This window comes from Anolis sagrei, chromosome 1 (assembly GCF_037176765.1).
Source record: "Anolis sagrei isolate rAnoSag1 chromosome 1, rAnoSag1.mat, whole genome shotgun sequence".
NCBI classification, from domain to species: domain Eukaryota; kingdom Metazoa; phylum Chordata; class Lepidosauria; order Squamata; family Dactyloidae; genus Anolis; species Anolis sagrei.
Genome location: NC_090021.1, coordinates 269435706 through 269452729, shown reverse-complemented (window position 1 = coordinate 269452729; position 17024 = coordinate 269435706). Strand labels below are relative to the sequence as shown.

Genomic DNA, 17024 nt, shown 5'->3' with positions numbered 1-17024 from the left:
CTTATAAAACCAAATTTAAAATGGGCATCAAGAAGGCAAATTACTTAATATTTAGTCCAGTTAACTGGTGTTAAATGGTGGTGTTAAATAGAACTTATGCAAGGAAGCAAAAATATTAAATATAAAGAGCTTAAAAACTACCAACATGGAAATTTCCTGCTTTGTCAACATTTCAAAATGTTAAGAAGAATGTGCAAAAGGGCAAAATTGCATACTTTGGTCTTAAAAGGCCTTGAGAATTTCCCTGACTCTTTAATAATTTAACAAACATGATATAAGAACACTGGTTCTCCCATGAGTAGAAAAAGGTTAACACAGTAGGAAGTAGAAAGTAAGAAACAGTTCTTACAATGGTGGCTAACAGAGGAATATAATGAAATCCGCTAATAAAATCAGCCAATTTATCCACCTATTCAAATATTGTTGTCAGTAACTGGAAGCACCACTCCACAGTTTCTTACTCTATTTAGATCAAACCTAAAAACTTCTGTGTGTAATGTACTTCTCAGGGGAGTGGAGTTCTCTGTAAAAAAGGATATTTTTTTTACAAATTATGTACAGAGGATAAATTGACCAATGACTTCCAACATCAGAAGCCATAAGTATTTGTGCTTTATGAACAGTACCATTCGGATCTTGGGAAATTAGTTGTTAAAAGGACAACTCTTCCAACAATTATGGCCAGTGGAACTGGCCCGTGAACTGTAGGCAAAAAAAAGCAAATTTTCCAAGTTCGGGTGCTATACCACTTGTATCTGTCTTGTGAAGTTCCCACAGACATCTAGCTAATCACTCTGGTGACAGAAGGCTGGACTAGAAAACAAAGGAATTTAAAAAATGCCATAAAAAGGTAAAGGTTTCTCCTTGACATTAAGTCTAGTTGTGTCCAACTCTGGGGGCTGGTGCTCATCTCCATTTCTAAGTTGAAGAGCCGGCATTGTCTGTAGACACCTCCAAGGTCATGTGGCCTGCATGACTGCATGGAGCAACATTACCTATTGATCTACTCACATTTGAATGTTTTTGAACTGCTGGACAGAAGATGGGCCTAACAGTGGGAGCTCACCCTGCTTCCCAGATTCGAACCGCCAAGCTTTCGGTCAGTGGGTTCAGCAGCTCAGTGGTTTAACCCACTGCTCCACCAGGGGGCCCAAATACAATAAATTACACATATATGTATATGAAAACTTTTACCAAACACAGCCACAGAATTGACATACGGTGGTAATAGAATGTAAATCCAAACTCATGATTGAAAGTTGACTGGGTAGACCTGCCAGAGGACATGGGTGTTCAATTGCGTTTTAAATTTTGACACTTTGTTTAGCTGTTGGAGCTCTTCCAGCTGGTTATTCAAGTCCTGGAGCAGTCAACAGTCAGGTTCTGGCTGGTTGGAGGAGCTGCCCCTCAGAGGATCTCAGTGTCCTAAAGGGACATGATGTTTGTCTCCTTGAGTGGCTGGCTCCCTCCTCTGATTCCACAAGAGCAATGACACACCGGAGCTATTAATGCAGTTCAGGATAACAGGCTAGGCTGGAGGATTCATTTTACGTTCTAGCACCATAGCATTTATCGATACACCGTAAAAATGTAGCTGGATATCATTTGGATTGCATGAGTAGTTTTTAAAATTCCAAGCTAAGCCACAGACCAGAATCTGTATTGCAGCTATAGCCAAAGTGGCTACAACAGCTGCCATTTCAAATTCATAGCAGCTGGGAAGCAATAATAATAAAAGGCATAGGCCCATTCCATGCAGAAAAAGAAAAATGCATCTTCTTCTTTTTTTAAGAAAGAAGAATGGAGAGAACATCAAGTACTATAAAATCTATGGAGTATTTTTACAATGCTCTTTCTACCCTGAAAGATAGAATTCAAAAGTGGCAGAATTCTTTGTAAATGCTTTGAGATAAATAATTAGACAAAATCTCTTACTGCTATAAAAGGTCACAATCCAAATTTTAAACAGACAGAATCAGATGTTCTTGTGACCGTTCAAACCACTAATCAGCTGGGTACCAACAAAATCACACTCAGAACTCATAATGGTTATAATTCTGCATATCCCTTTGGAAGTTTAGTGGATCTGTGGCCACCTTTAAATGCTGACAAGCAATAAAGCAGTCTAAACTTCTGCATTCATCATAAAGCTTTATGCTCCTCTGTTGTTAATTGCTTTGTATGCTCTCTTTTTTTTTACCTCAGGCTTGAGTAGGGCTAGCTCATTAAAGATGTCCAGCTGCCTTGTGAGTTCTGCCATCTCAGTCATCAGTTTTGCCATTCGAGCATCAATGTCCGCCAGGATTTCCGTGGTATGCACAATGGCCAACGCTTCCTGGAGATCCAACAGGTGGAGAGCTTGTCGCTCTTCTTCACAAATCTGGTGCCGCACTTTGGTAAACTCTTGCTGAATGCATTGCTTCATATCACCCTGTGTCACCTGAAATGTAAAGAGTAATGGGTTTTTTAATTGTTGCTATTTGGAATCTGAATAATCTGAAATTCTACTGAAAGTTTGGATGTGAACTAGCAAATGTGTGCAGTATTTAGTTATAGCAACCTCATGAATTTCGTAAGATTTTTTTTTTTTTAGGCAAGGAATGCTCAGAGGTGGTTTTGCAAGGTCCTTCCTCTGAAATAAAGATTATAGCATCTGATAATTGTTTGCACTCTTCTATCCAAGTACTAACCAGGGACGGCCCTATTTAGCTTCCAAGATGGAATCTAGTGCTTTTAGGTACTGAAAAATATGTTGAAACAATAATAGTGCTTACAAGAATTTGAAATACAGCACATCCCAGCCTTAAATATGACCTTGTGCTATCATATGATACAGGAATATATTTGCTTATATGATTCAAAACTTGAGATTAGGTGGAAAATCATGTTGCTAAATGACATTTCAAGTGCATTTTAAACTCTGTACAGTATTCTTGGGTATTAGTTTTGAGTTGTATAAGGAAGGGGTCTTAGAATACTCTATGGCATTCTCTTACTAATACAACATATATATTTCTATCCATTATGTGTATTTCTTTCAAACACCTTTTTTGTTATTTAGATGTGTTTTCTGCCACAGAACATGGATTGCAATAATTCGTTTTTTAAAAAGAATACAAGAACGTGCCTATGTTTGCCCCCTATCCTCCAAAAAACAACAGCAGACAAATAAACAGTTACTTTAAAAGTATTTAGTTAGTTAAAACATTTATATTCCACCCTTCTGACCCCAAAGGGGACTCTGGTTGGAGCACAACATATAAAATAAACTATAAAATAAACTATAAATATACACAAACACTAAAATCAGTTGTACCTATTTTAAAATCAATTGTTTAAACCATCTCAAAAACAACCATATTGGCTCTGATCAGCAGAGTTGTTGATGTTGTTTATTCGTTCAGTTGTTTCTGACTCTTTGTAACCTTATGGACCAGCCCCTGCCACTGTTGGCCGTCACCACCCCCAGCTCCTTCAAAGTCAAGCCGGTCACTTCAAGGATACCATCCATCCATCCATCTTGCCCTTGATCGGCCCCTCTTTCTTTTTCCTTCCATTTTCCCCAGCATCATTGTCTTCTCTAAGCTTTCCTGTCTTCTCATTATGTGGCCAAAGTACTTCATCTTTGCCTCTAATATCTTTCCCTCCAGTGAGCAGTCGGGCTTTATTTCCTGTAGTATGGACTGGTTGGATCTTCTCGTAGTCCAAGGGAGTGGGTTCCCTATTATTGCCTTATTGCACTGTCCCAAAGGCTTGGTCCCACAGCCAAGTTTTTACCATCTTTCTGAAGGACTGAAGGGCTGATCTAATCTTGCCAAGAAGGGAGTTCCATAGCCAGGGGGGCAAGCACTGAGAAGGCCCTCTCTCGTCCCCACCAATCGTACCCGTGACAACGGCGGGACCGAGAGCAGGGCCTTCCCAGAAGATCTTGGTCTCCATGGTGGTTCATAGAGGGAAATGCATTTGGTCAGGTAAACTGGGCTGGAGCTGTTTAGGGCTTTAAAGACTAATGCCAGCACTTTGGATTGTGCCCGGTAGTAACTGGCAGCCTGTGGAGCTGATTCAAGTACTGTAACAATAGCAGAATCTATATACAGGAAGAAGAACTATAATTGCAATAAATTATTTTTAAAAATTAACATTCCAAGCTCTGTCATTTCTACACATGCTCTAAAAAGAGAGACGATGAAAGTGGACTGATGAGGAAATGTCTGAAATAGGAGCAGATCAAAGGAAGAGAACAGCTACATCAAGGTGGACAAATTGTGGCTCTCCAGAAAATGTCAGACTACAAACCCCTTTGCTTTCACCAACATATGGATCGGGGAGCTGAGTTAACCACAACTGTGGGATCACAATGTGTTCATCTCTACATTAAATGCATAAGGGGGAAAAAAACACCTTGAATTACAAATCAGATTTGATTCAGAATCTCAATCACTTCTATATTAGAAATTCAACAACACGCAGGCGCACATACACCTAATTTGTTTTAAAGAGAAATATCTTAAGATAACAGAACAAATTCTAGACTAGAAAATGACAGCAACAGTTTTCATTCTTCTGAGAGTCAGTATCAAACCCTTCTCACAGAGTCTGCTAATGCAGAAGAACATTCAGTTTCCTCCCAGCAAGAGTCACAAATCTATGCATAAATTCACGCTTCTTAAATAGGATGGCTTATTTACAGCTTCCAGAGTGCGTTTTAGCTTTTTGGAGCAGCTTGAGCTTTTCTGAAGAGTTTTACCACCCACATCTATTTCATGCATTTTTGTTTTCTAGAGCTCCCAAAGTGGTGGTTCATGGGCCAGTGCCGGCTCACATGCCACCAGAGGCCAGTCCCTGGAGAGTATTTAGAAAAGAAACTGCAAATCGCTTTTGGTGTGAGAAAATTGACCACAAGGACATTGCCCAGGGGACACCTGGGTGTTTTTGATGTTTTCATCATCCTCGTGGGAGGCTTCTCTCATGTCCCTCCATGGGGAGCTGGAACTGACAGAGGGAGCTCAACCGCTCTACCCGGATTCAATCTGCAGTTTCTCAAGTCACTCCTGACACAAAAAATCTAGAAAATAATGAAATAACTGTACTTAGTAGATACCAATATGGTACTAGTCCCTGGTACAATGGGGGGGGGGGGATGTTGATCCCCAAATCAGATAGCTTAAGAAGCATTGTTCTAGTGAATAATGAAAAAGCATAGACATGGATCAGCATGGTAAAGCTACAGGAAAATTCATAGCACAAGCCTATGCACTTCTGCTCAGAAGTAATTCCTACTTATTCCCAGGTGTGCTGCCATATAGCAGGGATAGCAAACCTTTGCTCCTCCAGATGTTTGTACTTCAGTGCCCATAATCCTTTACCATTGAGCATGCTGATTAAGGCAAGCAGGGTTACATGTCAAAACAACAGTAAAGTCAAATGTTCCTTGTCCCAGCATAAAGGACTGAAGCCCTAAATGTGCATTTTGCTGGAAAGAGAGGCTAGAACCCACAATCTTGAACATGTGTTTTTCCAAGGCTCTGTCAGGGAAGTACTACTTCCTGAGCATTATGAACATCTAGCAAAGATTCACCTGGCCTGCTGTAAAAATGTGCTAGAAATGGAGTTTCTTCCAACAGGATCAGTCAAAACAGGCACTCCAATTCTGTCCCGACAGCTATAGGATTTCTCTAGCACTGCGTATGAATACAAACTGGCATTGACTAACCTATAAAAACCAGAAGCGGCAAATCACAGATGGGCACTCTTTTAAACACCAGAAAATGTGCATACTGTTTTCTTTTTTCTTTTTTTAAAGAAACACTTTCTTTGGGAGGGAAGCACAGACTGCAAACCAGAACAACCAAGCAGAATCTTTTTACACATTGGTGTAATTGCAATGGCAAAAAAGAAAAGTAAAAACTTAAAGCATCAGAAAAAATATCCTTCCTCTGAAAAAAATATGCCAACAATTAGATACAGCAAAAAGCATGAGCCACACGTTCCCTCTTCAATTAGCACTACCCAAAGGTGAAGAAGTTTTTAAAAAGAAAGAAAAAAAAAAGAAATGAAACCTTCTTTTAGAAACTGCTCATGAGGCAATCTCTGGAGGGTGAAAATCTTGCACAGGTCAAGGGTAGGAAGCAGCAAAAACAGACTGCTGAAACAGCTTACTTGTTTCAGAAGCATTCATCCCATTAGCCAGATATCCTGCCAGGTAGAAAGCTAGCCAAGCCAGCCCTTCACCTTCAGAAGGAAGTACAGGAAATGGCAGTGCAATTTCAAGGACAGGTCTGATTAAAAGACAGATGCATATTTTACAAGGATGCCCATGTGGATTGCCCTGTGTTTATTTATAGCTGTTAAACACTATTTAAAAAATAGTCCAAAGTCATTTGCAGGAACAAAAAACATTATAATGACACAATTTTCTAAAATTCACTAAAAATGTAGGAAGGGGAAAACAAGGTTAGCTAAATACTTGCTGGAAAGGGAAAATCTGCAGCTTTTCTGATAGTGAGACAAACTTCCTGGACTCTTCTAGAAGAGGTTCCAAGTCTTAAGGATTTTACCCATAATAAAGAAAGGATAGAGAATTATGCCTGCCAACCAGCTTCATATGCCAAATTGTAAAAACTAAGGTTGTTCTATGTCCTTTTCTTGAACATGTCCTTTTTTCAGAGCTGAAATTTCTTTCTAATCAGATTTTCAAAATGTCTAAGCAGATCTTTAAAATGTCCACTGTTGCTGACCACCAATGTCATCTCTTCGTTGTCATCTCACCACCTCTATGAAGAGCTCTGCTAGAAAAATAGACAGAGATCAACTCACGAGAGAGAGAGAGAGAGCACAAATGCACTATAATTCTACAGTGCATTTGCGCTCTCTCTCTCTTTCTCATGAGTTGATTTGTGTCTATTTTTCTATCAGAGCGTGAAGAATACTTCAATGCAGTTTGACCTCATTTTAATTGCCATGGTTCAATAATATGGAATTCTGGGATTTATAGTTTGATGAGCCACCAGCACTCTTTGGTAGAAAAGGTTAAATACCTTGTAAAACTACAGATCCCAGGTTTCCATAGCATTGAGCCATGGCAATTAAGGAGGTGCCAAACTGTGTTAATTCTATAATATAAATACACTCTAAAAGAAAGTGGGGTGGGAAAAGAGAGGGAGACCCAGAGAAGAAGACTAGGTAATCAAGTGAGATGATTGTGGAAACCTCTGGCCACACAAGAGTAATGGGAAAGGAAGCCTTAGTGGAGCAAATGAGGCAAGCTGGCAGACGAGTCTGGGGAAGGAAGGCAATATTATTGTTATGCAAATACAATCAAGGCCAGGAATATTTATAGCTGCAATTATTATATTTATATAATATTGAATGGGTATTTAAAGTGTCGATTGTCATGGTGATTGGGTGTTTTGAAGTAATCAGTCAATTAACATGTCCTCCTCTTTGCCTTTGAAAATATAACTTTAGTCAAAGCAATCTTTTGATGCAAGAGTGATAGACCATAAACAGACTTTAAAAAACAAAACAAAAACTTCTACATTGGAACTAGATTTGTAACCAGTATAGAGAAGCTGTACTGGGCAATATCATATGAAGTATGCAGCAGCTACCAGTACATTGAATCATCAGATCATGACCCTCCTCAGTTACAGGATTATGATCTCACTTTAACAACTCCTATGGAAACCTGAGATTTACAGCTCGAGGAGATATTTAGATTTCTCAGTAGAGTTCTAATGCATCACCAATTTGCAAATTGCCACGGCAATTAAAGTGGAAATATAATTTTGTGGTGTGAAAGGACCTCAAGTATCAGCACAGCAAAGTTGATCATATCTGAGAAGATACAATGACTCCAACCTACGTCTTGTAGCACTGTTTAATCTTAGGTTTGTCATATAAACAGAATGGAAACCAGAATTTTAAAAAGAGTCGATACTTTTCAGTGACAGGAATTTGCTAACTTGTGTAACTTGTTGCTATGTGTCACCCTAATGACTGTCACTGAACAAACCTATAGAAGCTGCTCATAAGAAGAATCCCCATTGATTGCTTTCCGTATTAGATTCCAGATATTTTAAAACATGAATTCCCATATGCTCTGAGATGCTTCCAGAGAATTTTTGATGGTGGGCAATTTACCTCTCCTAGATCAGGCTGCATTCCCACTTGTGAGGACTGGTGAACAGTCTGAAAGTGTTCATGGCCTAATCTTCATCATCGAAGGAGCCTCAGCAACCAAGAATTCCTGCTAGTTTTACCTGGTATAGCAGTTAGAGAACTGTTCTTGGACAGTAGTTCTGCTAATATCAAGACTTTTAGTTCTTGAATGCACACTGGACTTTGTTCAACTAAGTTTTGTGCTGTGTAAATATAACTCTGGACTCAAACCAGGTGCTACTCCTGGTTCACAAGACCTTGCACAGCTCCGATCAAGATCCCCCAGACTGCCTTCATCTGTTTGTATGGATTATAATTATGTCTTCAAAAGCAGATATAGCTAAAGATAGTGTGTCTCCTCTGAATGAATGCCTGGTGGAGGTAATGGGCTGAATGAAGGAAAACGAATTGAAAATGAATCCAGATAAGACAGAGGTGCTTGCCATCAAGGGTTCTAATCGGAAGATGGAGGTATGATAACCAGTTCTGCATGGGCTTACACTCTCTCAAAAAACTGAGTTCACAGCTTGGGAATGTGCCTAGATCTGTCTCTCCAAATATCAGTCCAGGTAAATGCGACAGTCAGAAATGCTTACTACCAGCTTCAGCTGTTACACCAACTGTCCCCCCCCCTTCTTAGATTTGGAGGACTTAATGATGGTAGTGCATGCACTTGTAACCTCAAGGTTGGACTTCTGCAATGTGCTTTACATTGGGCTATCTTTGTACCACATTTGGAAACTTCAATTAGTTCAAAATAGTAGCCAGACTGGTTTCAGTAACATCCAGGAATGAGCTTATTACATCTATACTGCAGTGACTCCACTGGTTGCCAATTAGTTCCTGAGCAAAGTACAAAGTGTTGATTTTGACCTTTAAAGCACTACATAGTTTGAGTCCAGGTTGCCTATAGGATCGTCTTCTCCCGTACAATCTGCCCTGGACACTTAGTTCCTTGGAGGGGGTGGGGGGGCAGCTACTCCAAGCAGCCAAAACCTAACTATTAATGATCATGCAGAGGACCTTTTTATCAGCTGCCCCAAGTCTGTGGAATGATCTGCCAGAAGAGCTTGGCAGCTAAATCAACTGTCAGAATTTAAGATACAACTGTAACCTTACCAGTCCATTTTTAACTATGAATTTTAAATTAACATTCTATGCCTATTGTATTTTAATCTTTATTCCATGTATTTTAATATATGTACTTTGTAGAAATATATTTTAATAAATGTATTTTATAGAAATATATTTTAATACATGCATTTTATTGAATGTATTTTATGATGATGACATAGTATAACTGTGTTGTACACCACTTTGAGCCATTAGGAGAGATGGGGACAAATAAAAGTGTATTATTGTTCTTGTTGTATTGTTGCTGTTATTGGCCGAGATGCAATGATAGCATGCACCATTTTAGCTTCCACTTTCCCTGAACAGGCAGGCTCTCAAATACCCCTATATGTTTACCCTACATTTTGCTTATTACTAATCTAGCCAGTTACCCTTAGTGATTTTAATGAATTCATTTATTGCATTGTTGTTGTTTTATGTTTTATTAATTTGACCTTTATTGTGTACCCTGTCAGTCTCTATGTAAAATAATGTTGTCAATGGAAAAACCAGTGGAGATTTGAAAGCTTCCATGATATATTTTGTACATTTTTGGTTGGCCCAATAAAACTATCACTATTTTGTTTGATGTTTCTGTATTTTGTAGTTATATTTTGGTGTATGGTCAATACAGCTAAAGGTAAAGTTAGTCCCCTGACATTAAGTCCAGTCATGTCTGACTCTGGGGTGTGGTGTTCATCTCCATTTCTAAGCCGAAGAGCCAGCGTTGTCCATAGACACCTCCAAGCTCATGTGGCTGGCATGACTACATGGAGCGCTGTTACCTTCCCGCCGGAGCGGTACCTATTGATCTACTCACATTTGCATGTTTTCGAACTGCTAGGTTGGCAAAAGCTAGGGCTGACAGTGGAAGCTCACGCCGCTCCCCGGAATTGAACCTGTGACCTTTTGATCAACAAGCTCAGCAGCTCAGTGCTTTAACCCACTGCGCCACCAGGGGCTCCTTATCAATACAGCTACCTAGATATATATTCATTGGTAACATTATACAGTATCCCTTTAGCTCCACCCTGAGTAAAATGTTAATATAGTATCTATTTTGAGCATGCTATTTATTACTTTTGTATAAAGGATCCTATCCAACAGTTTTTTTTTTTGTACTCACCCCAGCTATCCCATGAGAGGTTATTTAGGGTAATAAAAGGAGGTAGGCACATATTCACTCTACAAAGATACACCACACATACAGATTTTAGAAAAACTGCACAAGTGCCAATTCATGCATAAACCCGTGGCTTTCTTCAATAACACAGGAAGAAATAAAGCATTAGAGGACGTACATAAGAGGTGAGAAATACAAAGTGCACACTATCCTAAATATTTACTTGTGATGCTGATTTTACATATTTGCCTGAAAGATAATTTTGTTATACCACTCAATGTATAACCATGAAAATGAATGCTGCACATTCAAATGTCTATACAAAATACAGACAAAGCTACCAGAGGGTTGCAGAAAACACCAAATCAGTCCCCCAAAACAGTCAAGCCCCTGTTCTAGTTAAAAACAGATTCACCACTTGTGAAGCCAGCCAATTCAAAGAATTTCAGGATTAGTCATTCACCAACCTCCGAGCCTGTCTGTTTAGAAAGCAATTTTGTTCCATTAGGAGTGATGCTTCTGACAACTACTCAGCAGCTCATTAATTCGTTGTGCATTTGCCTTTTGATGGTATTCAGCAGGAATGTCAGGCCAGCTTGCAAAGATATAGATATGGTTAACTTACAACAGATTCATTAAACATATGGGGTTTTTTTTGTTTTTGTTTTTTAAAGAAGAGCCAGTGTGGTTTAAGTGTTGGGGACTGCAATTCCAGAGACCAGGGTCTGATTTCCCCATTCAGCCATGGAAAACTGCTGGCCAAGATCCCCTCTTAGCTTAAGAAGATAATGATGGTGAACGTTCTCTGAAAAAACACCCATAATAAGATCATCATATGTTGGAGACAACTTGAAGGCACATAACAAGCCACATCTAGGAAGTCAGCCAACATTATTACAATGTGTCCATCTAAAAGCTGGGAAAGGTGCTATCATCTTCCAATTGCACTACTCTATGTATATAAATTCAAATAAATAATTTTATTTAATGAATTTTGGTGGAAAAGCAAAGTCTCCAAGTAACAACTGAGCTATGTTAGAAATAAACAGGATATTGTGCGGCAAATGCAGCCATATCAACTTCATGAAGTCCTAGGTTAACTATGAAAGAATATTATTCTATTATGAGTAACACTTCTGACAACTGCTCAGTTGGATGCCATGTCCTAGGATGCCATTCCACCAACAGCAGCTTCATCTCAAACCAAAGTTAGACAGAGCAAAGCATTTTTGCTTAGAAGAATCAGAGATAGTGGGTGTTTGAGAGTGACATGAGCAGTTGAAAGGGCCTTTTGTAGCAGACGTTATTTTTGAAAGACAGATTGTTAGTTTTACAGAGACTTGTCTCTTCTTCCTACTCCTCTGAAAGTACACCCCCACACTTCAACTGTAAAGTCAGAGATCTTCCTCTAACTACCCAACTTTCTTTCCTTTCCTTCCTGCCACAAAATCTATAGGGTTTCTTTTAAACAAGGGGAGGGTGTAAAGGCAAGATTATTATTAATAATAATAAAACTTTATTTAAACCCCACCACCATCTCCCCAAGGGGACTCAGAGCGGCTTACATGAGGCCAAGCCCAACAAAAATACATCAGTAAAACAGCAAAGCAAATAAGTAAGACACAATACAAATATTATAACTAAGATATAAAGAGATAAAAAAACTATAGGCAGGGCCAGATGTAGATTATTTTTTTAAAAAAAAATAGGATGTGAACAGAAGTAAGATATGTCTAAACAGGGCGTTTTTAGAGAGTAATGTAGGGAGATCAGTCCAACGGGTGGATAAAGGGCTTCAGAGGACATATTGTAGAAAACTGGTCAGATCAGGGCCAATCAAGATTAGGGAAACAATATTAACCTCCCCCTGCAACTGACCAACATAGAGTAGTTATTGTATTTAAATAAGTATTATTTCACATTTACCAATAACTGGAGCAAATTCATCATTTTAATCTCCAAATTTTTCAGTCTCTTTGACCTACTTACATAGATCAACCTGCTGAAGAATTCTCTTGCGCAACCTCCATTTAAATGAATGGCAGCTGTGCAAGAACTTCATTGTGTTAAATATCTTGTGTACATCAAATGTTAACAATGCCAATGCAATCCATCTGAAATTGAGTTTGTAACATAGTGTAATGTGGGAAAAGTCAAAAGAAACAGGGCTAATACACCTGCATGGCACTCTAACTTTACTTCAAAGCCTCCTTTTTCTATTGTTTGAACATAAGTATTAGTAAACCATCATCTCATATTCATAGAGTCATAGAAGCAGAATGCAACAGAAACACTCCTGAGAGATATTCATCTGATCTCTGCTTGAAAACCTCCAGCAAAGGTGAATTACACAACTTCTGGTAGCAGTCTATTCCACTGTTGAAGGGCAAATATGGAGATTTTCCTAAAGTTACTTGCAAACTTTGTTCTTGTAACTTGAATCCATTGGCACTGATCCTACGTTTTGGAACAAACAAACAAAAAAAACAAGCTCGTGCCATCTCCCACTTGACTATCCTTCAAATATTTAAATAGGTTTTTAAACCACTCAGTTGTTTAAGATAAACGCATCCAGCTCCCTCAACTGTTCCTCACAGAGCTCAGTTTCTGGACCCTTATTACATTGGTCAATTTCCACTGGACACATTCCAGCATGTCAATATCCTTCTTAAACTATGGATGGACAGATTGGGCATCACCATCACCATCATGTTTATATAGCACCATCACTATATAGTGCTATCACAACATAGCACCATTATTTTACACATGAAGGAGTAACAAAATGCTTCATCAAACCACTGCTTCATGTTCAACATGTGGTCTATTAAGACCTCTACATCCTTTTCACATGTAATGTACTTCTATCATGCCTGACATCACTTATCCAATACTTGCAAATCTGATTAGTAATTTGAATCTATAAATATACAGTACTGGACACAGATTAGAACCCTGGAACATTTCATTTGTCATCTTCTTCTAAGCAAGTACAAAGAACAGACACTGTGTTTTACTGATAAACACTCTTTGGATTTGGTTCATCAATCTTTCTGTCAAATTCAGACCCTCTAATAAGAAAGACAGGATCTCTACCACTTTTTGAATACTTGAAACAGGAGAGCTGCACTCCACTCAAGACATTCCATCAGGTCCACAGATGCTGTCTTTGTCTTCCTCATTATGCAGTCCCCGGCAAACACTACACAAGTCCTCCTCCTCTGGGAAGTGGGAAAAATCCATCAAATGCATGCAGAAACTCCAGCCATTTGTAAAATATCTGTTGATGTGAATGTGCCATCCTCAACACTTCTGAAAATACTGTAAAGTATTCTAGAGTGTAAAGCTATCTTAAGGTTTTCAGAAGTTTTACACCAAAGGTTATCTAACATTTCCCACTACTTAACACACCAACCGAGATGCTAGCTGTGGAATATGAAGACAAAAGAAGAGAAAACGGCAGTAGCCACATTTATTTTCATATCTTGGGATTTCTTGGGAAGTCTCCCCTATGACCTACTTTAGTTAGCAGTATCTGACAAAGTCATGGCAATGCCAGTTGCCATGAATATCTATGAGGTAGGAGGGGAGGGGAAGAAACAAAATTCATGCAATTCAGGCTTTTAATGTTTGATATTGCTGTTTTTAAATTGTTTTAAATTGTTTTTAAATTTTGTTAGATTTTAGCCATTCTTGTAAGCCGCTCCGAGCCCCAGGGGAGTGGCGGCATATAAGTTCAAATAATAAATAAATAAATAAATAAAATAGTGGTATTTTCTCAGGTAGCTCCTGTATAGATCAACAAAAAGTGTGTGTGTGTGTGTGTGTGTTGGATTGCTGACCAAATGATATGATTAATCAAGAAAGCAATTATTTTCCTGACATCAACTGCTTCTTGCTCTTCCTTTCCTACAATGCATATGTGCATGTATGTCACACAGCCACACAAAGATTGGAATGTGACAGGTGGATCGGTGCATTATTTTAGAGCTAAAATAATGAGTTTCATTATTAGATCATTGTGGGACAGTTCTCTTCCCCTGGAGTTCAAGGTTAAGCTCATTTCTCCAATGCAAATAAGGCACTTCAACGCAATTTGAAGTATGGGGACAACTGGAAGGAAAAAAATTCTGTCATAAGCAGCTCTCAGTTGCTTTATCTCTATTATCATTGTAAAGTCCTATGAGTAGGTACCAAGGGTTTTTAAATTAAATGTCAAATACAATGTAGCACTGGAAACAAAACGTGGTATTGCCCAAAGGGGAAAAGAGGCTGACAGCCTTGCTCTGCTTGTCAAAAGTGGCATTTGCCTCATAATTATCTGTTTGCACAAATGAGTCACCATTTGGCAGAGACGAGTGCAGGAGACCTGAAATAGCACAAAGTGAATGTGTAAGGAAAAAAGAAAGAGCATTAAAGAAATAAAATAAGAAAAGGTTGGGTGATTTTAAAGACTATATTACTAGGCAAATAAACAGAAAGTTAATGTTTTACTCTCTCACACACATTTTACTCTCTCACACATATATACACACAAAAGTCACTTACCGTATATACTCAAGTATAAGCCCACCTGAATATAAGCCGAGGCACCTAATTTTACCACAAAAACTGGGAAAACACATTAATTCGAGTATAATTCAAGGGTGGGAAATGCAACAACTACTGGTAAATTTCAAATAAAAGTAGATATCAATAAAATTACATTAATTGAGGCATCAGTAGGTTAAATGTTTTTGAATATTTACGTAAAACTGTAATTTAAGATAAGACTGTCCAACTCTGATTAAACCTTCTTCAATGTATATGTGCTTACGTATCCTTCCAATAATCGCCATAGTTTATTTTAACTATACATTTTGGGGGAAAGGATGTGTGTATATGAATAAGAAAAAGTGGGAAAGATTTATGCTGAGAAAGGAGAAGAAGGTGTGCACTGTGGAAAGAGAGGAGAAGAGGAAGGTGCACACTGCATGAAAGAGGAGAGGAAGGAGAGCTGGGTTGCTGTGCGGAGAGGTGAGGGTCCTAGAAGGAAGGTGTGGGGCTGAAAGAAGCCCTTCTTTCAGCCCCATGCCTTCCCGCCAGGACCCTTACCTGTGTATATGCCTAGGGGGGCTTTTTCAGCCTAAAAAGGGCTGAAAAACTTGGCTTATACTCAAATATATACAGTAGTTCTTACCTTGTCATTCTAGTTAAAACATAGCCAAACATCTTGTGAGACAAAAACCTAGTCTGCATGACACAGTCCTTTTATACACACATTTATGTTTTCACAAAGAACATGGATATGCAGGGATCAACATGTTAATAACATATGACCATTCCAGGCTCACATAGAACTCCTGGAAGAAAATGAAGACGCTTGTAAAGTCTACAAGATCAATCTCTTAAGTCACAGCCGATAGCAAAACTCATCAGAGTTGCATCTTCTTTCCCCATAATATTAAGTCATTCATGACATGAGCCCTGTGCAGATGTCTTAACTTGCATGCTTCCATCTGTGTGTAACTATTTTGTATCTCATTCTGAATGTGAATTAGTCAATTCTGAGACTGAGCTATAAAGGTACTGTGATGCATACATTTTCAGGTTGAATCATATGCTTTCAAAGGCACAGTTTCCAGGTGTATCTTGATCAATAAAAGGAATACGAGGAAAGGTTAGCCAGATGTATGTACATCTGTTAATTTATTTATGCCTCTATCTGCATATTGCCATATCGGCAAATAATGAGTGGTATCCAATTCAAAAAGTAAATATGCATAGCATTTAATGGAAAAATATAAAGAAAATAAACCTTTGTTTTTCTTCATTAAAGTTTTGCTAAAGCGCCTAAGGAACATTTCATCTTTCGCTAATTTGTAATAACAGGCAAACATTATGAAAGCTCTTTCAGGCAACATGGAAGAAGCAACAGGCTAAAGTTGTATTCCTTGGAAATATTAACTCTGATGACTCATTCGTTAGTTAAGAGCAAAGGATAGGAGGTAGAAACCAATAATTTCACCTCTGTGGTCTAAATTATACTCAGAAATCCTTATGACTAGAACTTCAGAAATAAACATGCAGTCAATACATTTAGAATAACCCCCAAGGTGTAAAATTCTAGTTTATCTGGGTTAGAACTTACATGCAAATGTTATGAATGAATACAAATTAGATGCACCTACATTATACCATATGTATACATGATGGAAAAAACACACAAAATATGATTTTATAGAAGCATAGAATCATAGGGTTGGGAGAAAGCACATGGGCCATCTAGTCCGGCCCCCTGCCATGCAGGAAAGGCACAATCAAAGCACCCCTGACAGATGGCCATCCAGCCTCTGTTTAAAAGCCTCCAAAGGGTTGCTTATCTGTAACCGTGTTTCTTCAAGTGCTCATCTATGAAATTTGCACTTATGGTACTCCCTGTGCCCACGCGGTGAGCTTTGGAATCATCTAGAAAGCATAGAGTCATCTGGCTGCAACCCCGCCCACCTTCCCCAGGAGGCATATAGCCAGTAAGAGGGCTGTATCCTCAGTTCCTGTGATCTCTCAACATCGCAGCAGCTTGGAATCTCACAGCAAACTTTCCCAAACTACAGACCATAAGACTACACTTTGCTTTTCCCCTTTATTT

The 17024-nt window shown here is 38.7% G+C and overlaps 1 protein-coding gene across 1 annotated transcript in view; it reads right to left on the bottom strand.

The window, feature by feature from the left end:
• Positions 1-17024, bottom strand: part of TRIM44 (tripartite motif containing 44) — a 115257-nt gene that overhangs the window by 81552 nt on the left and 16681 nt on the right. Inside the window, exon 3 of the mRNA XM_060752750.2 lies at positions 2201-2440. Within this exon, the coding sequence (XP_060608733.2) occupies positions 2201-2440 (240 nt within the window). The remainder of the gene's footprint in view (positions 1-2200; positions 2441-17024) is intronic.